The sequence below is a fragment of the Pagrus major genome, chromosome 18 (genome assembly GCF_040436345.1).
Source record: "Pagrus major chromosome 18, Pma_NU_1.0".
In the NCBI taxonomy this organism is placed as follows: domain Eukaryota; kingdom Metazoa; phylum Chordata; class Actinopteri; order Spariformes; family Sparidae; genus Pagrus; species Pagrus major.
This window is the reverse complement of record NC_133232.1, coordinates 7,142,860-7,165,812: the sequence shown is the minus strand read 5'-3', so window position 1 is coordinate 7,165,812 and position 22,953 is coordinate 7,142,860. Positions and strand designations below refer to the sequence as shown.

Genomic DNA, 22,953 nt, shown 5'->3' with positions numbered 1-22,953 from the left:
GAGTTTGGATACATTTGCATATGACCCTCCTCCTCATTTGGATTGGCCAAGGCTCCGCTAGCATGGGGAAACCCACATCCAAACTTTCTCAGTTGGAGCAAAACTTTCCTGAGGTGAGGATGAAGTGAGAGGCAGGACGCCAGCAGCTGTGTGAGTGAGTAATAACAGCAGGCAGAGAGAGGCTGGAGGTTTTATGAACAGAGAGGATGATATCTTAATTTTAGGTTTCTATAGCTGTCTCCTGTCTGGAGGTTTTTTTTTTTTCTTTTCTAGGTATTTGTTTTACAAAACCAACAGTTTTCTTCACTGGTTTTGGTTGAGGTTGTTTGTTTTGTGAGAGGAAATTGTAGATTATTTTGAAGAAAAATTGGATTTGATCATCTTTTTGTATCATGTTTCTTACAGATACGTAGATGGATTATATTTCACTTAACTAATATTTTTAACTTTCAAAAGAACATAGTTTTAAAGTAATTTAAATTTTTTGTGTCTTTTTCTTTTATAGTGATTTTTAGAAATGTCTGTTTAGCCAATAGTCAGGAGATTACTTCACATCATTATGCTGCTGGCTCTGCTTCTGCTCCTGAGTCTTTGCTCTGACGCTCACTCCTCTGAGCCATCATCAGTAACCATCCAGTACCGGGTTTGGGAGGAGCAGCCTGCGGGCACCCGGGTCGGGCGTCTGGTGGACGACCTCCGCCAGAGAGATGAAGGTGGTCCTTTCGAGGATTTCCAGGTGGTGGAGCACGAAAAAGCCCTTCCCTTCTCCGTCAGCACTCGAGATGGGATCGTGTCCACCCAGGGCCGGCTGGACAGGGAGGAGCTGTGCCGGGGGTCGGACCTGTGCGAGCTGGCCTTCAGCGTCCTCTACAGGAAGAGCGGTGCCATGAACTGTCTGCGGGTTCGAGTGGAGGTGATGGACCAGAATGATCACAGTCCCAGCTTCCCCAGTGCATTGCAGGAAGTGGAGATCTCAGAAACAGCTGGCCTCAGGATGCGAATCCCTTTGGACCGGGCTGTGGATCCTGATGCAGGACCTAATGGCCTCCAGACCTACTCACTGTCTGTCAACCAACACTTTGCTCTGGATGTGACCGTCGCTCCAGGTGGGACAAAACAGGCAGAACTGGTGGTGATCAAAGAACTGGACCGGGAGGTTCAGGCCTCATTTGATCTCACCCTGGTGGCATGGGATAAAGGGAACCCCCCCAGATCTGGCAGCACATTAGTTCGTGTTAATATTCAAGACTCTAATGATAACAGCCCCACGTTTGAGGACAGCACCCCCACTGTGGAGCTACCTGAGGACACAGCCCGTGGGACAACCATCATCAACCTCAAGGCCACTGACCCCGACCAAGGTGCGAATGGGGAGGTGGAGTATTCTCTCAGTAAGCACACACGTCCGGAGGTTCAGAGGCTCTTCTTTGTGGATCCAAAAACTGGAGCTGTAAGTCTCTCAGCTCCTCTGGACTACGAGGTCCAGACCTCTTATGAAGTGATCATACAGGCCCGTGATCGTGGGCCCAATGCGATCCCCACGCACTGCAAACTGCATGTCAAGCTTAGAGATGTAAACGATAATGCACCGAGGATACACATGACCTGGACTCCACCCAACTCACCTGTGGCGACTGTGCTGGAAGGAGCCCAGGAAGACACCTTCCTTGCTCTGGTGATGGTCTCTGATGCAGATTCAGGAAACAATGGCAAAGTGAGAGCACAAATTCAGCAAGGATCAGGCCCTTTCCGCCTTAAACGTATCCACGGTGACAATTACATGATTGTCACCAATGGCAGCCTGGATCGAGAGAAGGTGATGCATTATAACATCACGCTCCTCGCCCAGGATTATGGAGATCCCCGGCTGTCTTGTATTAAACACCTGCCTGTCCATGTTCTGGATGAGAATGACAACGCCCCTGTGTTCTCCACCTCCATCTATAAGGCATCCTTCAGTGAGAACAACATGGCAGGCTACCAGGCTCTCAAAGTCGAAGCCACCGATGTCGACTTGGAGCTCAGCGGAAGAGTGTCCTACTTCATACGCAATGGCAATGAAGTGGAACCTGACACAGAGTCTTTCTCCATCCACCCAACGAGTGGCATCATAAGCGTCAAGCGTCCACTGGACTATGAGGAATCCCATGCCCACTCTTTCATTGTAGAGGCCGTCGACCAGGGTCATCCGCCTCTCACCAGCACGGCCACAGTGCAAATCGACATTCAAGATGTCAATGACAACTACCCAGTCATCAAGGAGCCCAAACCCAGAAAGGGTGTGGCTTCCCTTAGTGTTCCTGTCAATGCAGACAGGGGGGAGATTGTGACCGAGCTTGGGAATGACATGGAAGAGGCATCCACCACCTTGCCGATCAATCACTTAGTCAGAGAGGTTGGATTCCTTGCATCCACCATAAAAGCAGAAGACCCCGACTCGGGGCTGAGTGGACAACTCAGCTACCTCATCACTGATGGGAACCCTTATGGATTGTTCTGGTTGGACGAGGCTACAGGGCAGCTGTTTGTTAATACCACCAACGCTACTGAGCTAATCGGGAAGACCTTTAAGGTGGACATTGCTGTTTCTGACATGGGCAGTCCCAGCCTGGCCACTAAGGCGACTCTGGAGGTGACTTTCATCAATCTCAAGGACCACCTGAAGAACTCGTCACCAGGTAACCGCGGACAGCTCAGCTTCACCATGATGATGGCGATCTGCCTGGGTGCCACCTGCCTGCTGCTTCTGCTGGCCGTCGCTTTGGTGACAACGTTCTGCCGCCCAGAGAAACGGGACAACCGGGCTTACAACTGCAGACAGGCGGAATCAACATACACCCGTCACCCACGGCGCCCTCAGAAGAACATCAGGAAGTCAGACATCCAGCTAATTCCCGTCATCAGAGGGCGAAAAGAGGATCCCCCTGAAGATGATAGTGAAGCCCAGCCTCTTTCTCCAACTCCAATGATGTCAGAGGATCTACAAACTGAGCGACAGTATACCTTAACACCATCAGTCATGAACACAAGCTTCCATTCCCAAGGCTACCCAGAAGGGGACGCCACTCAGTCTCAACCCCACCACAGCAGAACGCTTCGGAAACCTGGAAACATTGAACTTGATGGCACTTTGCCTCTGACACCTGCCACATCCTACCGGACTCTTCGGACATCCAGGAACCCTTCATCATCTTCTTCAGTGTCACATTCGAGCACCTTGAAGCGCCAGACTCGCGCTGAAGGGGAAAAGGAGCAGTGTTCAGCATCTCAGGCGACTCTCAGGAGGCCAAAGACCTCGGAGGGACGAGGGGGGCACGATGCAGAACATCGGCAGATGCTTCGAAACCTGGTTCGCCTGTCCATGGCTGCGTTTGGAGACTCCATAGAGCTTTCATCTGCTTCTCCAGAAGTGCAGGTCAGTTTGGTATCTTATCTACTTTGTTTCGTTTTGTTTAACCCTTTCATGCATGGCCTCCATCACAGTAGACAGATATTTGAAAGCCTTGTTGCTATGACCAGGTATTAGATCCCCAAAACCTTGTCCACAATTCCATCTGATTATTATCCTTGAATGTCTTCATCATTTTGAGAAGGCATCATACATTTGAAATGGCAGAGGGAAGATGAGATGCACTTAGTATGCCTGGATTAACTATTAAATCCTTTCATTCTCAGGAAACCAGGCAGGTAAAAACTATTCTTCAACCAAAAAGCGGGTTTGAAATACTTTAACTAGATTGTTTTTTAATTTTTTGTCGAGAATATACTCTTTGGTGCATTGTCACTTTGTGATTTAATAACTTTTGCATGAAAGGGCTAAAGTTTGTTAGCATTAATTTGGGTGTGGATGATATGGTTGTTTGCCAAGTTAACCACGTTAGCCATATGTATTTCTACTCAGATTTGCATTCCTTATTAGATTTATTTCTGCAGAAGAAAAAAGGTGCAGGGTTTAGTTATTTTAAGCATTTTTATTGTGAAATTGTTTTGGTCGGCAAGACAATCCTATGTTTCATCATATGCATAAAAAGACACAACAATAAGGAGTTTACTTAAATACAGTGCATAATTGGAACCATGCTAACAAGCTTGGAATGTCTTTTACAACAAATATTATTTATTCTGGGGTAATTTATTGAATTTAATTGATGTAATTCACTGAAAATTTCCAGCTACAGGATATAAATCCACCACACCAGACTCTACAACTCAAAACAAACAAACCATAGGGCTTTTAAAGGGGGAAAATCACAATACTCATATTTAAAATCACATTACTTTCACAAATAATTACAAATAAGCTTCATAATTATACAAAATCTCCTTTGTTTACCAGAATTTATCTCATCTTTTTTAAAAGAGTTGCCTGCCCACACCACGTCTTCTGGAACAAAAACACTTTTGTGACAATAATTTAATAATAATTGAATATTTGAATTTGAAGGACTTTCAATGAATTCCGTCTTAACTATAACCTATTTCTCAGGTTGTTTAATTCTATATCATAATCTTTAGCTCATGGTAACAAGCTTTGAAGTTGTTTTCAAGGCAGTAAATAACTTCACTGCAAGTTGATGTGCATTGCAGTAAGGATTTCACTAATGTCTAATGTGTGTTTGATTAATGTCTTCTGATTTACATTCTCCTCTGTATCTTAAACATTAAGGCTAATGCACGGCTGCTGGCTCATATTCATTTCAACATGTGCTTACAGTTAGAGTTGGACTAATTAAGTATCCCCCCTGCAGGCTTTGAGATTAATCTGAAGTGAAGTCCATTAGAGAGTAGAGATCCCAAACACACACACACACACACACGCACACGCACATAGACCAGCATTCCTTACACTTTCCCAGCAGCCTCTCTGCTTTTTCAGCCTCCTGTATGATGACTTACTCAGACAGCCTGAAGGCCGGAGTCGGGTGAAGATGTGTGTGTGTGTGTGTGTGTGTGTGTGTGTGTGTGTGTGTGTGTGTGTGTGTGTGTGTGTGTGTGTCGGGGGTATAACTAGCTGACGGATGACTGTGAAGAGAAAAAGCAGTGAGTTTATTCAGGTGCTCATGTGTCACAGACAGTAATCCCCCTCGAGAAACTCTGACAGGCCTTTTTACTGAATATCACATATCAGATTCATATTGAAACCAGGAGGAGGAGGTGAAGTAGGAGGTGGAGGAGGAGGAGGAGGGGGACTCCACTCAGGCTCTGAGGAGGGTAAGGACGGGACAGCTAAAGTAAGCTGTGATGTGTTTGTAGTGTAAACTAACACCACTCTGACACGCTGCTCTGTCACTTACAAATGACCCAAAAAATCACTTTTTTGCTGCTGCAGCCGGAGGAAAGCAAAACAGCTCAGGCTAAAAACAGCAGCTCAGAGAGCAGAACAGGATACTGAAGCAGAGCACCGCCTGTCAACTGCAGATACTGAATGTACACAGATTTAATTATCAGAGCGGGACGGCACTGTGACTGCAAACACAACACAGTGTTGTTAATCAAGTAGCGGTTAAATTTGTGGTCCGCTGTGTTTTAAAGATGTTTTAAAGATGTGTGATACTGGTGAGCACGATGGAAAGTCAGATGAAGTTTCATTGCAGCATTCTCCTAAACAACTGAAGCGAATTGTAGCTGGTGACAATTCAACCAAAAAAACCTGAAATGTCCGGCATAATCCAAGTCTGCAGAGGCCCCAAGATCCCAAATTGATTTGAAAAGATGTTGTTTACACTCTTTTTAAGCTGAAATCCTCACTGTTAGCTTAGCAGCACCCCGTCTGAAGTGGGTGCACGAGCTTGACCACACATTGAGGGTGTAAATAATGTTTTTTAAATCCATTTGAGATCTCGATAACCATAATTGATTGGTTGTGCACTCTATTAAAGCATGAATATCTGACCCAAACCATCGGGGCCCAATGGAACCAGACAGGCCGAGCCATATTCGTACAAAAATTAGAAATGATATCCAGGTTTGTTTTGGGTTTACTACCTGGATGTAGTCTGCAAAACACATTTTGCCAACATTTTACATGACATATGTGGTATCTTTAGAAAGCTTTGGACCTCCGCTAGAATCAAATATTAAGTTTTGACCAAAACATAGATGGAGCCACTGTCAGGTGCTGTTTAAAGCAGAAGAAAACACATTTCAAACTTATCAGTTATACTTAATAAATCATCCAGAAACATTCAGACAGATGTTAACGATCAGAGAGTCATCAGAACCAACAGTTCGAACACTTCTGAACTGTAGAAAAGCTGCCCTGGTTAAAACACAGACCTGCGTCAATGAGGGCAAAAGTTGCTGCCAACGCCCAGCAGACACAGAACAAAGAGCTCGGCCAGGTCCGACATCCTCACGTGAATCACATTAGAGACAGGAAGAGGCCTTTTTCTTTTTACCCAGAATCCCCCTCTCTTCCTCCTCTACCCTCCTAGCTGGCCCAGTTGGCACTCATCGGCCTTCAGACGGTTCTCTCCTCCCTCGAGGTCGCAGAGGAAGAGGCCTGCTGGATGCCTGCGAGGAGGGGGATTTACAGTTCACCTCCACCTCAACACCTCCACACCCACACCCACACACACACACAGAGAGCTACTCCACTCGTCCATATTTCGCAGCCCATCCTAGAAGGAAATGGGCCAGAGAAGAATAGGGTTTTACGTAGAGGCCATTTCCTGTCGCTGCGGCAGCATGCACGTGCAAAAACACGCAAATGTCATGGCTAAAACAAAGTCATATATTAGCAATGCCAACACACACACACACACACACACACACACACACTTACCTTCACCAATGTGTGTGTGTGTGTCTGTTTCCTCCCTGGTGTGCAGTGTGTATCCGCTGTATAACAGAGCTGTCAGCAGAAAGCTGTGAGCAGTGAGACGGACGCAGCCGCTCGGTTCTCACACAACCAAGAAAAAAAAATAGAAAATGTTTACTCACTCTCTACCTGAGCTGAGCTGAAATCAGCTGCATGCTACTGTCAGCAGTTAAAACAACACAAGGACACACTCACTGGTCGAGTGGTCATGATCAGCTGGAGTATTTTACATGAGAAGACTCATCAGTTAACCAAGCGACCAGAATAAATGGTGGAAAATCAGTGGTCTCTGCAAAACACTGATATGTTGAATCTTAACATTTCTTTATGTTGCAGCTTAACGTTGTTTAGGTTCAATTTTCAATTGTATTTTGTCACAACGCTGTGCTGATGGCCAAAAATTCAACAAAAAATTGTCCTGAGGTCTCCTTAAAAATACCCAGTAGTTTCACGCTAAGTCTTTATATTTTGGGGATTTTCATGGTTTCAGATCAGCTGATGATGAAAAGAACAAGTATTGAATTAAAGTCTTTATACGATGTGTAAAATCATTCTTCCTCTTCTCTCTCTTTCACCTTCCTCCCTGCAGCAGATCTCCCAGCTCCTCTCCCTCCTCCGGCAGGGTCAGCTGCAGCCGAGGCCAAACTTCAGGGGGAACAAATACTCTCATCGCAGGTCAGTCCGACTCCCCTCATCCTCAATGTATCCCTCTATCCTCCCACTCCTCCCTCCATCTTTCTCCTCTGAAGCACAGACACAACAAACCCACAACAAAGTTAAACCAAAACGCTCCTCCTCCTCCTGTGGACAGTAAAAAAGAGTATTTGATACAAAGCCTTCAGATTTTCATTTGGTTTCATGTCACAACTTTTTTCATTAACTCACCCCAAAACTCACATTACAGCAGTTACCAACATAATTTAAAACATAACAGTAAATGTCAGCATGATGTCATAGAAACGTTAGTAGTTTTTAATGCTGTATGTGACAAGTTACACTAAACAGCATATGGACTGAAACAGGTCCTTCAGTTGTTAATGCATGGTTTTCATCTGATATAAATAAACCAGAGTTTGTGACGTGTTCGATGTTTAGATGAAGTTAACAGCGGGGTAGAAAAACTGGGAATTTTCTAGATTACGTGTCATTTACTATACAGTAAAAAGTAATCTCATTTGACTGTAACTTCATGTGTAATGTGGTGACAGGGACCTCACACTGTCTGTCTCTCGTGTGGTTTTCAGTCGGAGGTTTTCAAAATGAAAACACAACAGAGACACTGGGTTTATCTTGTGGCTGTTTGTGGTTTTTTTCTGTTTTTACCACCAACACATGATGTTGTTTATTTAGTAGATGTGTAATCACAGTGACTGTTCGAACAGATAAAACTCAAAATGCAATATTTGTATCCCTAAAGTGCATCACTAAATCTTCAAGGTGGTAATAATGAGGCGGTCAACACAGGTCACTACACCTGACCTCAGTCTCATCTGTTGACCTTGCTGCTTGACTTCACAACAGAACATCTTGATGTCGGTCGTATCTTTCCTCCTCTTCTCCATCACTCTCTTCATCAGCAGAGGTTTGTTTCGAAGCCAGCTGGCTGACTGTGATCACTGCTGCGCTCTCTGATCAAAACAGGCTGCCTCTGATAGGAGGACAGACAGACATTAAAGGGGAATGCCGCCTATTTTAAGAAGTCACAGATGTTTTGGCTCTGCACGACAGTTCAGTTTGTTTTTGTAAAATCAGACACGTCTGCACAAATTATTGGTTTATGTGCAACCAGTCTGATCTATGCAGACGTGTGTGTGGTCATATTGTAGCAGCCTCGTGTCATTTGCATGTGATTCTATCACTCAGCAGCTGGGTGCACATAACGTTACTGTGCTGTGGTGCACCACGCTCCAAACTGGAGGCTGCAGATTTAAACAGATCTGAGACTCTTTGAGATGCAACATCTAATTTCCAATATGGTCCTGACAAGTCATTACATTATTTATCATACATCCACTGCCTTTATATAGCTGTGACAGACACAGTTTAAGTACATGGAGCATGTTTTATTATGGTATTTGTGACAGAACCACCAAATTACCAGCAGAGTGACTCAGTGGTGGTTCTGCCACAGCTATTAAAGGAAAAGTTCAAATTGAAATTGAAATTCAGTCATCATCTCCTCACCCCCATACTGATGGAAAGTCAGATGAAGTTTCTTAGTCCACAGAACACTTCTGGAGCTTCACAGCAAAACAGTGTCGCAGCATTCTCCAAAAAAACTAAAGTAGTTGGGGACTTGTTTTAAAACAGAAAAAAAAACAACTGAAAAAATATAAAACATGGCTCCATACAGCTCCTCTGGTGTGATCCAAGTCTCCAGAAGCCCTGTGATCCCAAAGTGATTTTTAAATACTTTATTTCCACCCTCAACGTGCGGGTGAGCTCGCGCACCCACTTCGGAACTAACACTTTTAGCTTAGCAGCTACAGTTTTACAAGATTTCAGATTTAAAAAGGGTGTAAATAACATAAATAACTTTTCAAATTAGTTTGGATATTGGGGCTTCCAGAGACTTTGATTACACCGGACAAGATGCATGGAGCCATTTTATGTTTTATTGAGTTGTTTTTCATGTTTTAGTTCACATCTACTTCAGTTGTGTAGGAGAATGCTGCAACGCTGTTTTACTCCAGAAATGTTTTGTGGAGTACGAAATCACCTGACTTTCCATCAGCATGGGGGTGAGGAGATAATGGCTTAATTTGAATTTTTTGGTGAGCTTTTCCTTTAAAGTTTCTACCAAAAATTCTTCATCTTCCTTATTTGAATTAAACCCCTCCATCCTCCTTTCACCTTTGTGCTGTGCACTGTTCCAGAAACAAACCAATAACTATACGAGCATTATGGTACAAAGCAAAATTCACAGTCAGGATAGCAGCAGTCGGTCGAAGCAGTAGAAAGACAGAGCCTAGGGTCCACTTTGCTAAAATGTTCCGACATCTTTCTTTTTCAGGGTAAAAACAGAGACCAAGTCAGAGTAAGCTGCTGTTGACTTTTGCTTTTTCGTTGATGTGGTGAAAGTCAGAAGTAGCTGATAAACGTCTTCCTCCATGTTTCTGACCGACTGACCTGCTGTGACTGAAATAACAGCAACAGACAAACAGGACACAAAAGTCCAACGCTCAGTGTCACAGGAAGAGTGTCTCATAACCCCTGAAGTATTCAAGTGTGTGTGTGTGTGTCTGTGTGTGTTTACGTGTGTGCAGGCAGGTTATGGCAGCTCTGTCTGAGTGATTCAGAGTCTCTTGACAGGAAGCAGCTACCTCAGCGGCACCGTGGCGATGAGATTAGATCTGACATCACCTTGATACACACAGGGCACTGTTTCAACGCAAACCACACACACACACACACACACACACGCGCGTTTTTTCCAGAAAATTAGAAAAGGCTCCTTTGTATTTGAAAGTTAATGATAAAGGCGATATTTTATCACTTGTTTTGTTCATGATTACAATTGTTTTTAAGTCCTGGTCATTATTTGAACACTGGCGTGATTATTGAAAGTTGTCATGAAGTAATCTGAAGTGAAAACAAGTGGACTCATCTCCTCACCTCACACTCAGATAATATTTTAATCTTCAGTACCGGAATAAAATGAGTTTGTATGTTTGCTTCGGAGTGAGCTCACCATTATCTGACTGGCACTTCCTGTCTGAGCCCGCTGCCTGTAGAGCTGCTGATACTGCAGCTCTACAGGTTCAGAGGTGTGTGTGTGCTGGCGTTGGGGGTGTTATCAATGGATTTGCCACCTAATGCCTCAGGCATTTTATCACCATCTTATCTCGTGACAGACCTCTGGTCTGATCTGGAGATCTGGCACTGGAGTTCTGTCTGTTTTCATTTTTTTTTTTATCAGGATTTATGTTCTTTGTTTCTCTTTGGGAGAGAAAAATCTGGCACTCAGGGTTGTAGGAATTAACCTGCAATTTATAAAAAGGTTCAAATTTTCAGGTGACATATTTTTTTCATGTCACAACCCGCTCCAAGCTGGACAAAGGAGGGTAGAACGCACACGAGTTGGAACTAAAATAAGTGTATTTTACATAAATTAAAAGAAAACTAAGGCACAGAGAAGCTGAATACAACACAACTAAACAGGGTGGAAGCTGGCAGAGAGTGACTGGCTGCCACACAACCAGGTGAGCTGAATCTTCCTGATGACCCAGCTCAGCCCATCCTGCTCCTGAAGGTGGAGACCTGCTCAGTGCTCGTCATATCCATGTTCATCTCTCAATTTCAGTCCAATCACCAGAATAAATGTTAGCAATGTACGTCTCTGCAACCACATTGAAACTTTGCTTTCTTTTAGGTTCAACTTTCAATTTTGTGTTGTGGCAACATTGTGCTGATGCTCTGGTTAGGTTTAGGCACAAAAGCACTTTGGTTAGGGTTAGGAAAAGATCATGTATTGGCTTAAAAGACACGGCACAAGATGTTCCGACCTCCCATCAAAAATATCAGGTTTTTGTCGCTACAAGCACGGCTGGATATTGTCCCGAAGTCTCTTTTAAATATCTTTTTTTTTGCTGCCACAAATGCAGCTGGAGATGTTCTGACATCTTGTTAAAAACACCCAGTTTAGTCCCCCAAAAAACGTCTGACTTCCCGGCAGAAATATCCAGTTTTTGTCACCACAAACACAGCTGGAGATGTCTATACATTTTGTTTAAAGCACCTGGTTTTGTTGCCTCAAACATGGCTGGAGATGTCTCAACTTCCCATCATAAATTTGTGTCATCACAAACGAGGCTGGAAAATCAAGCATCCAAGGAAAAAGGGTGTCCAAGAGAAATTTGTGATTTGGGGCTTTACAAATAAAATTGACTTGACTTCATTGGTCTCATTTTGTAGTCCGTTAACTTGTGACTTTACTACTGAATTTGTTTTAAACCAAACTGATGAAGGGAACTAAACGTGCCTATTCAGTTGGGTGTAAACACTTGAGAGTGTCATCTCTGATGTTACCTGACAGTTGTGCGTTCTGTACAGATATGGCGGTCAGGACTGCTCTGATTGGCAGAGCACCAAAGACAGCGGACACGGCGAGAGCGAGGCTGGAGATGTGGACTGGGAACCAGGAAGAGAGTCGCCCATAGACCCACAGCTGGAGGAGGGGCTTCACAACCTGCTCAACAACGCAGGTACACACACACAAAGGCACACTGTAACACACTGATCGAGGCTCAACAGTATCATCTGCTGCTAAACAATAATTCTTAGGATATGGTCAATGGGATCATCCGGTCAGTATTGAATCAAATTTCAGGTCGTTTTTAATTCTGGTATTGTCTGACTCTACAGTGTTCGTCGTTACTGTCTTTATTTGATTGTGTGAAGTCTCCTGGTGTCACTGAGTGTAGCCACGACCTCCTGGTGAAACTCTTTGATTCATGGGGACAAAAGCAGCTGAACCTCGGCCCCTGCAGAACGTACAGACCTGTCACTCACAATGGACACATACTGACAAATGTAGAAAACAGGAAGACAGCAGGAAATAACACAGTGGCAGGTTTTACATCCACATCCACCCACACGCTCCATTCATCTGGGTCTCTTACTACAACTCAGACTGTTGATGGATATGTTTTCTTTCTTTGTCTTCAAGTGTGATGTTTTCATGCTTAAGATTCCCCAAAACTCAAACTATTGAGACAATAAAACGTCTCATTAGAATCAGTTTAGTTTTCTCATAAACAAGTGTAGTTTCAGTAGCGTACTTTATAAAAACAATGCTGAATATTATTGAGAGTCCAACAGACATAGCTTGTTGTGTTAATGGAATTAGCACGTAAGTGTTAGTTAGCTCTCATTAGTGTGATATTAGCATGTTATGGTTGTTGGCATGATAATGCTGATACAGGAGTGTACAGGAGTTATTAGTTTATTTACAACAACATTGTTATTAGCTTTCAGGGGTTATGAACAGATAGTGTTACTAACTTGTTAGTGTAGTTAGCAGAGAGTGTTTTCAGCATTTTAGTGATAGCATGATCACCTTGTGTTAGCTTTTTATTGTTAGTATTATGAGAGATAAAAAAAAAGTCTGCTACATTAGCAGCTAAGTGTTATTAGCATGTTAGCATTGGCATATTGGTGTTTGCATGTTAGGGTTATTAGCAGATAGTATTATTAGTTAGTCATGGTTTTAGCATAAGGGCTAGGCTGTATGATAGGGTTGTTAGGATGTTGGTGATATTATGATAATGTTATTAGTGTGTCAGTGTTGTGAGCATGCTAGTTTGATTAGTTTTATGAGGGTGACATTGTTATTGTCATGTTAGGGTGATAGGCCTAGCATACTAGCATGTTAGCATTGGTAAAGGATGGTGTTTTTAGCAAGTACGTGTTAGCATATTGAATTGTCAGCATGATGGGTTATTGGCATGTAAGCATTAGCATGTTGTTCAATAGTATTTTTATATTAGCGATATTATAACCAACATGAACATGTTATCATTTTGATATTGAAACATTAACTTACTTTTGTGTCATTATATTGTGTTAACAGCATGTTAGCCTTTACAGCAGCTTTGCAAGACAGTTTCGACAATGGTCGGGCTGTGAGGTACGAGTCATTTAACTATTCAACCATGACTTTCATTTTTTCAAAGTCTAACTAAGAAGTTTTAGCTGCCAAACATCAAACATACTGGAGGCTTATTGTTTAGCTGGGAATTCCACAGTGTAAAGGCCAGCTCGGTTTGTGGGCTACATTGTCCGTGAGTATCAGTGTGTGTGTGTGTATGGATGTGTGTGTGTGTTAAACAGTTTCTTCCTGGTATTGTAGTGGTCAGAGCCTTGGGGCGTAAAGAGGGGTTTACCGCCTGATGATGGTAGAGCGAGCATCACTTTATGAGAGGAGAGAGAGGAACAAAAAGAGTGAGTGGGAGTGTGTTGTGGTGTGTGTGTGATACTTGACTCACCTCCAGCCTGCAGGGCTGTATTATCAGTGTAACTCACACCAGAGTACTGTGACATCTCAGCTTTGATGAGGCCGTCGCAGCAACACATTCCTCTCTCTTTCTCTCTTGCTCTTTCTTTCTGACTGTAACTGCTTCACCTTGAAGACCGTCACCATGAATCATACAAACACAAACCTGCTCCTTTGTTCAGGTGTGAAGGTGATGTTACAGCTGTTGAGAGAAGAGTTTATGGCTCTGTGTATGAGAATGTGGATGTGTGTTTTCTTCTTACGCTGTCAGGACTGTTGTGTTCATGATGGCGGTATTTTACCACATTAATGTGTAAAACATATTCTCTTGATTCACAATAATATTACAATCTAGTTTGAAGGGTTTGAGGTTTTTTTTAAAGCAGCTGTCTGTGATTTAAAGTTACCTATCAAGCTCTTATCCTCATCATATTGCTTGCAAAAGGTCAATAATGCACCGGCCTAGAAAAAAAAAGTGTTCAAATTTGATTTTCCAGATAAGAAAAAGGGTAAAGGGAGGTTTAACTCACAGGTTAAACACAGGGAAAGACATTAACGCAGCAGACTTTTTATCTGTGAAGGATCAGCTGTAACTCGATGCGTTCAGTAAATTTCAGGAGCATTTAGCGTTGGGAGGATCTGTGGTGAAAAAGTGCCAAAACAAAAGGAGGAAAGAGGGGGAGGGGGCTTAACTCCAGGGGCGGTCTGTGCCACACGGGGTGTAAAATATATGTGTGTGTGTGTGTGTGTTAAGCCTATGTGTGTGTTAGTAAGTTAACTCTCTGCATCTGGTCGTGGTTAGATGAAGGAGACCGCAGCTCTTCAGCGGGCTGAGTGGAGAGACCCACAGTGTTGAACTTTGACTCCATTTCATTAATCTGATGGTTGGAGTTGATGGTTACTGGTACTTTCATATTTGACATTCAACATTTAATAAATCTGGTGTTTTAGTTTTTTCATTTTAAATGAGCTCTGAATTTTTCCTTTTGACGCCCAGAACTGAGTTAACAGTGGGCCACGGGACAAACACAAACACCTTTTTGTATTTTTAAGATTCAAAAAGAAGATCAACAGTTCCCTTAATTAACTGACTCCCTGTGCAAAGTGTCACTCTGCCCACCTCACACAGGTTAATAATTAGTATTAAGGAATCCTACATATTAAAAGAGCATTTTTACAAGAACGGCAACTTATATTTTTATTTATTTATTTTGTGTAGCTGGTAGATCTTGCAGGCCACATCAAACCTTATCTAGGCTGAAAGAGCGTCAGTGTATTTATTATTCAATTTGTCAATCTGTTCACCCTGCCATCAATAATTTAACACTCAGAAACTTTTCATTCTTTGCTAAAACATTGCAGACTTACATGTAGGCTAAAGAATTTCTAGTTTGAAATAGCCTACCTATTATTTAAATGATATGATTTTACTGTAAAGCACTTTGCAGAAAGGTGCTATTCATGTAAAGTTTTGACTTCTGTAATCGCTGACTGCATTGTTTGGTTGGTTTGTCAGCAGGATTACGAAAAAAACTACAGAGGCACCGTGAACTTTTGGTGCTGATCTGGATAAAGGTTTCTTTGCCACTGTGAGACTGTGAGGCATTTTCTACATATTCGTTAATTTCTCTCGGAACAATTCATGGCTCTTGATGAAAAGCAACGGGTGTATTTAGCTGTTTATGAATGAGTACAATTTGATATAGATCCTAGATCTGGTGAGCTCAAATTTAAGAGATAAAAGGCTATCAAGTTTGATACGGGATTGAATTAAAGGGGACTGTCTTGGCGGAGGTATGTGCTCTGCGGAGTACCATAGTTTTAAAATGTGTCTGAAATGCTCTTTGACTAAAGACATCCATCCAAACGTTTTCTATCTTTGTGGCAGAATCAGGAACAACCCAGCAGGTCAAACTGTCTCCATGTATACAGACAAAGCTTGTTAGGCTACAACAATCTGTGTCATATATTTTATATTGAAAATTATATTAAAGAGAATATAAACCTGCTGTATAGGCGTCTGTGCTCGTCTTTCTCCTTTGAATGTCTTTCCATTCATGACAAGTTGTGTTTTCTCTCCTCTCACCTTCCGTAAGTAATCCTCCACATGCATGAGCTGATTCCAGCTCCATGCTGGGAGGATCAGAGAGGCTCTTTCATGTTTTTTTAGATTAAATTAGATCAGATGAAACTTAAATAGCTCTAACATGTTGTGTGAGCAGATAAACGAGACACAACCAGGAAGAGCAGGACATAAACAGGAAGTGATGAGGATAAGATCAGACAAAATGCGGGTGTTAAAGCCCAAAACGTCCAGCAGACATCATGTTTTACAGTAAATGAATAAATGCAAAGAGACGTATAATCATGTAATCATCTTGGATGTGTTTGTTTGTGACTCAGAGACTCGGTTTGTGTGCTTTCACCCGGACACACCCGGTGTTTACGCCTCTGACACTGACAGGAATGTCAGACTGTAGTGATGTGTCGTTCACGAACGAGCCGGTTCAAAGAGCCGGCTCTTTGCCGTGAACGATTAGAACCGGTTCTCCAATGAGAGCCGTTTGTTGGGAGCCGTTTTTTTTTCTTCAGTATATCGCTGTCTCTCCACTTCCCTGTACTGTGCGTGTGCTCTGTTGTTTCCCACGTCGTTTTTTTACCCTGCGGTGCCTCCTTGCTCTCTCTCCCCTCCCCTCCTCCTTCTCGAACGCCAATCTGTAAGTCTTTGAGTGATACAGTAAGTTCCTTAACTCTATAGTGGTTCAAAACTGGTGTTGTTCACGTTGTGACATGTTAATAGTTTTATACTTTAATTTAATAGCACTGTATTTAATATTTGTATTGGGGCACCTTTTCTGTTATGAAGCTGCTTTGACAGCCTACTTTTTTGTATTGTGGTGGGTGTTTCTAGGCCCTATTTATATTTAACTATTTATTTTTTAAGTTATTTTTATGGAAGTGGTGCTATTTTGTGATAATTGAATTGGTTTAAATAAAAGTTTTATTCATAAAGCATTGTTGTGCTGCATTTTTACTCATATAAGTGCTTAACAATGTCAATAATGAAACAAAATGACGTAAAATTAGGTTTACACTATTAATTAATTAATAATGTAAAAAAATGCGTATGTGAGCCGTTTGGGAGCCGAAAGAGCCGGCTCTCCACATCAAGAAGAGCCGTTAGAGCCGGATCTCGCAAAGGAGCCGAAAATCCCATCACTATCAGACTGGAGGCAGCGATCAGGCCGAGGGGGGGTTTTATGTCGGTGAGGACGTGATGTTTGGCCGCACGTTGGGAGCGCGTCAGGACGCCATGGATGGCAGGAAAAGCCTGTTGTCAGCTGCCAGATAAAACCCCTGTGTCCCTTCCTTCTTCTCTTCCTGCCTCATTCTCATCCAGCATTCAGAGAGAAGCTAAAAGAAGAGATTACTTTTAATCTGTCCTGCAGACAGCATATCAGTCACGGGAGTGTCTGAGGATTTTATAAATGAGTCTCTTCAGATTTCAGTTTACAAAATGAGAAACCAATCTGGAACAAAGACTTTTGGCCTGAATGAATACTCATCATAAAATGATAGAGGCCTCTGTTGTTTTAAAGACTTTAAGATCAAGGCTCATCCTTTACTTGCTTGTTGTTGACTAAGTGCATTTGTAGCTGGATGATTGTAAAGCATAACATTTGGGGGCAGATCAGAGCTGAATCTTCTTTGGCCGACAGCACAGTATCCTTGAGAAGTGATTTTGCACAAGCTGAACATAACTTGACTTGGCAATACTGTGACTACATACATACAGCGAAGAAAGCTTAACTATAATTTCTCTGCAAAGTTTTCTTACATTATTGTTGTATTTTGTTTGGACCTTGCCATCCTGATTCTGAGCACACAACCAATGGTCTTATATAAGAAACCACCTAACTCCTGTTCATGCCACTATTTGAAAGTAAAACACCATAAAACTGCAAAACAGACTTACCTAAGATGGCTGCCAACCTCTGACCTATTGTTTTACACCTCATTTGACCAGTTAGGAGCTTTTATGCCCGCCCTGTGGCCTGAAACAGCCAATGACTGACTTCTTAGACAGGAGACCCACTCCTTGTTCCATCAGCTCTCTCATGAGCCAATTACACGTCAGCCATAACTTATACGTTATTTGCTTATGCTAAGTTACGATATATATGTGACAACAGTTATCCATGTCCATGATGTAGGAATGGGGCTCAAAGTGTAAAGTTTATTCTGATAGTGAGGAAATGTCAAATAAAAAACTACCCAAACATCTGGTTTGTCGAGGACCCTGATTTCAGCAACAGTTGTATGATAAAGGTCAGAGAAAAGCAGTAACTCCTCATATTTGAGAAGCTGTAAACGAAGAATGTTTGACATTTTTGCATGATCAGTGACTCACGCAACAATTTTTAAAATCTCTTAATTGTTTATTCCCTGTGACTTCACTCAGCAGCAGGACTTGAATCCAGAACTCAAATGAACTGTAGATTAATCAAACATCTCATGTGGCTCTCTCTCTATGCAGATGATGTGTTCTCAGAGATCAACGATCCAGCCTGGATGGCCAGACTCTCTCTGCCCCTCGCTGCTGATTACCACGACAACGTTTTTGTCCCCAATGGGCCTCCGTCCACCGACAGCGAGCTGCTTCCCCGGGACGCCCTGGACTCCTCGTCCTTCTCCACCTTTGGTAAAACACAAACAACTTTTTGCTGCAATTTGTTGATCTCTAAAAAGTAAAAAATCAAAAGCCATTAAATCTACTTAACTACTTTATTCAAATATAGCTTTTTCATCTCTTTATCTCACCACTTTTACTTTTGAACAAACAGCCTCATGCATTTCTCAAAAAAAAAAAACTTTCCAGATCACAAAGGGGTTAAGTGTATTATCAGTGAAGAATGAGAAAAGCAACAATAGATAACATTTTAGAAGCTGTCAGTGAATTTTGGATAACTCCAATGATTGATGATTGATTAATTAATTGCTGTATTTCAAGTAGAACTTCTGTTAATGACACCTCCCCTCTCCTCCTCTTCCTCTCAGGAAAAACTCCAGAGAAGGACGGCCCACTGGGCGGGGCCCTCTTGTCTGAGGTCAGCACGCTGTTCGAGATGCTGATGACGCAGAAAGCCGACGCCCACCCCGGCCCACGGCCTGACGTCCTGTACCGACTCTCTGCAGCGTACCGCCGCTCGCTTGGCCTGGACGGCACCGCCATGACCGTCGCAGGCAACGCACCGAGGAACTCTGGGAATCCAGAGAAGAGGTCGGGTGTGGCTCCAACCTCAGGACTTTATCAATAAGTTTGTTCAGTGAACACTGGAAAAGACTGAGAGCTGACGAAAGTAGCTCAGATCAGGAAAATGTTTCCTACGCCTCTGTGTTTGAGGAGTATGTTGGGATTTTAGAGGCATTACATGATCAAATATCATATCATTAAATATGATGAGTGCAGCTGTAAATAATGCCATGATTAATTGTTTTTTTTTTTTAGAATTAGAGGTTAAATATAAAAGGATGTGTCACTTCCAAAGAGGACTGAGGGTGAACATGAAGCTGATGTCTGGCTCATTATATTCACACTAATCTGCCTGTTTGGGTGCTTTTGTAGTTCTCGTTCTGTTCACACATACAGGCCCAAAGACTGGAGAGGAGGCGTGATGCCGTTTGGGAATTGAGGTTCATAAATATTCTGGCACCGATGTCTAGACTCAAGAATAGAGAGATGAAGTGGAGGAGTTAAGGAAGTTTTGATTTTATGCAAAATTATGCAACTTCATGGATTTCTTCGTAAAATTCTCTACTGTATGCTGCGATAAGCCCCCGGGACTCGATACAGGAAAACGATTCATGTAAACAGATCACTCAGGAGGTAAACTTTAGCAAAGAGACAGCTTGTCGTCTTCTCCCACGACAAGTAGGTCTAGTTTGCATCTTTCTGCTGACTTTGTTTCTTCACTGCCTCTATTTTCCACTTCACGCTCTGTGACATCACCTAGATGCAGTTTGTGCATCTATGCCAGCTAGCTAAAAGGTGAAATTTTCACCTTTTATCTAGCTGAGGTGCTAGCTTAAAGTAGTTCATTGCACTCCAGCTAGCTAAAAGGTGAAAATTTCATTTTAGAGGGGCAAGTACATACGAGCAATCCAATCTGCAGAGCAAATGTTGACAATGTACATTTCTGTAAATACAGACATGCTGAAACTTCACACTTCTTTATGTTGCAACTTTGCGTTTCATTACCTTCAATTTATGAATTGTTATGGGTCAGGTAAAGATCATGTTTTGCCTTAAATATCAGATTTTGTTGCCACCAACACAACTGGAAAATGTCCAAATATGTCATGAAAAATATCCAGTGGTTGACGCTTACAAAAATCTTGAACAGTGGTCTTTGGCTTGGAAGCCATCTTGCCTCGCTATACTGTAGCTCCACCACCGTCCTCTTTACCTCCCAACATAATGGATTGCTCATAAACATTTAACTTGAACGTTATATGACACGCATTGTTGAGATATTGATGATACTATGACATGTACAAATAAGAACATATCCAAGGTTTGCGGTAAAATGCCATCATTTAATTCTAGTGACTGGGATGTGTGTTGAAAATGACAGATCCTGTTAAAATGGTGCTACAGTACAATGGGAGGAATTGAATGTGGTGGAAGGAACAGAAAGACAAAGTTTGTTCTAACAGAGAAACTGGAAGGAAGATTGAAACAGATTTAGTTTGAGAATATTTACACAGAAAGTCAAGTGAGGTGGAGAAAAACAGACAATATGAAGGAAAACAGGAAGTGACGGTGAGATCTCCAAACAGCAGGAGAAATGCATATTAATGGTGAATCTGAAAGTTGAAAAGTTGTTTGGTTTCTTTGTTGTCTCGTACTCGGAACAGTGAAACTTTACGTCTTAACTCAGGACGGATGTGTCAGGACATAATAAACTTGGGGGGTAGTTTTTTGTTCTTTCGCTGGCAGAAAGCAAGCCGGCGACAAGAAGGAAATGTCTCTTTGTCTTTTTTGTTTTTCCTCAAGACTAAACAGAAACAAGCTGAATGCAGGGAAGAAAAAGTGTTTGTTGACAGTAGAGCAGCTCAGTCTGAGCCACCCCTGGTCGCCACCTCCTCTGAGTAAACTTTAAGGTTACTGTCGCTTTTTTCAAGATGATTTTGGAATTTCAACTGAAATGATTTTAGGTTGCAGTAACTCCTTGTTGTCTCTTAAATTATTGGTGTAACTTCTATCCAAAGTTGTCTTACTCTTTACGCGTAGCATTTTTATTTACTGTATTTTACAAACCAGATGAACAGCACTTTGTAAATAGTCTTTTGTAAAACTTTTTGTATCAAGAAAACTTTTGTAAAACTTTTTGTATCAAGAAAATGTGTGTACAACTTTTTGTATTGAGGAAATTTGTGAAACTATTCGTGTCAAGAAAACTTCTGTGAAACATTTTCATGTTTTATAACGTTTTCAATAAAAAGTGTTTATCATGTTTAAACTGGATCTATAAGAGGTCATCGTGTTTTCAAGTTATTAAGTGCAGAAATCTAAACTCTAAACAGCATTCAGAACTTCATTGGAAAAACAGCAGATTTTATTCAACAGCATTCAGAACTTCATTGGAAAAACAGCAGATTTTATTCAACAGCATTCAGAACTTCACTGGAAAAACAGCAGATTTTATTTATAGCATTCTGAACTTCATTGGAAAAACAGCAGATTTTATGTAACAGCATTCAGAACTTCATTGGAAAAACAGCAGATTTTACAATTCATACATATAGTATGTGTGTGTATCCTCCTTTTCTGCTGTGTGATGGAGGTTTGGTTGGTTTGTGCACGTGTGTGTGTCTGTGTGTGTGTGTGACTCCACAAACATCTGCTCACATTATGGTTCCTCGCCTTCTTTCTGTGGGATCAAACAAACATTTGGTCTCCTCAAAGTCAGCCGCTTATTTTGGGATGATGATTATTTTTCAGTGGAGGTTAGAATGACGGATGGTTGAAACTGAACCTCAACACAATAAACTGTAAGGCAGTACAGGATTCTCACAAGTGTGAAAGGTAGGTGAATAATAACTGCTCACGTTTCCCTTGTGCAAAGCGCCATCTGGTGTTTGAGGGACACATTACACTCATACTTCACCTAAAACATGAACAACAGCACGACCTGGTGGCAGCTTCAGGAACAACCAGCAAATTGTTATTGTTATTATTGTTATTTAGCAAAAACAGACAGGAAATCCGTTCTTAAAATAAAAAAAAATATTTCCCTTGAATGCACACTAAAAAAATGATTTAGGAAATAAATGATACTGCAGTTTTACATTGTGGTGTTAACTCTTATGCAACTAATGAATTATAATGCAAAGAAAAGAGAAGAACAACTACTCTCAGTCTGAAGACTTCATGATTGTCACTAGAGTGGATGAATGAAGCTGAATGAAACTGTGGGGATTTCCTTCTGTAAAGTTTTCAACCTGAAGGGTATTGAACTCTCAGTTTTTGTCTTACGTACCATATTGACATTTCTACAATACGTGTTGTATAAAATTCACATTAAAAGTGTAAATATTAACTGACTTTTATGTTGTGAGGTGGAGGGGATGGTAGTGGAGTTACGGCTTAAGGATGCCAGGCCTGAGCCCTCAGTTCCAGACTGCAGTTCAGGATTTTTAATGAGACGTGAGATGAGGCCATGTTTGTGGTGACAGAACCAGGTATTTTGAGCCAAAACAGTGGGGTTTTTTTTGTTCCTAAACCTAACCAGAGCTTAAGCACAGAGTTGTAACAACATGAAATTGAAAATTGAACCTAAATTGCCAACATTTGTTCTGGCGCTTGAGTTGGACTTTCAACATACGTATGGCATGTGAGTATTGTGTAAAGATATAGTTGTTATTTTAGATGATATTCTCGTCTTTATACTTGTCAGACAGACATTCTCTCTTTATATCAGTTTTGTTAAGCTTTAAGTTTTGCTTATTTTGCATGTCAACACAAAAAACACACAAATACAGGCTTATTTTACACACAAGAGTAACTGAACCAAAGAAAACCAAATGCAACCAAACCAACCGGGATGTAAGTCTGACTGCCACCAGCTTGTATTGT

The 22,953-nt window shown here is 41.9% G+C and overlaps 1 protein-coding gene across 2 annotated transcripts; it reads left to right on the top strand.

Moving 5' to 3' along the window:
• The first annotated feature begins 113 nt into the window (after nucleotides 1-113).
• On the top strand, nucleotides 114-21,342 carry pcdh12 (protocadherin 12). 2 transcript variants are annotated; one of them, XM_073486795.1, is made up of 5 exons: nucleotides 114-3,415; nucleotides 7,413-7,495; nucleotides 11,873-12,024; nucleotides 18,352-18,516; nucleotides 18,873-21,342. In XM_073486795.1, the coding sequence occupies exons 1-5, from the start codon at nucleotides 560-562 to the stop codon at nucleotides 19,130-19,132; spliced, it is 3,516 nt and encodes a 1,171-aa protein (XP_073342896.1). In that variant the 5' UTR covers nucleotides 114-559; the 3' UTR covers nucleotides 19,133-21,342. The 2 variants fall into 2 exon arrangements, with proteins under 2 accessions (XP_073342896.1, XP_073342895.1); XM_073486794.1 differs by having other exon boundaries at nucleotides 7,410-7,495.
• The last annotated feature ends 1,611 nt before the right edge of the window (nucleotides 21,343-22,953 follow it).

What these genes read in the sequence shown, in the direction of transcription:
- pcdh12 (XM_073486794.1), top strand. Translation starts at nt 560, where the DNA reads ATGCTGCTGGCTCTGCTTCTGCTCCTGAGTCTTTGCTCTGACGCTCAC. An exon ending in AACAAATACTCTCATCGCAG is followed by an intron (nt 7,496 to 11,872) that starts GTCAGTCCGACT and finishes CGTTCTGTACAG; the next exon opens with ATATGGCGGTCAGGACTGCT. An exon ending in CAACCTGCTCAACAACGCAG is followed by an intron (nt 12,025 to 18,351) that starts GTACACACACAC and finishes CTCTCTATGCAG; the next exon opens with ATGATGTGTTCTCAGAGATC.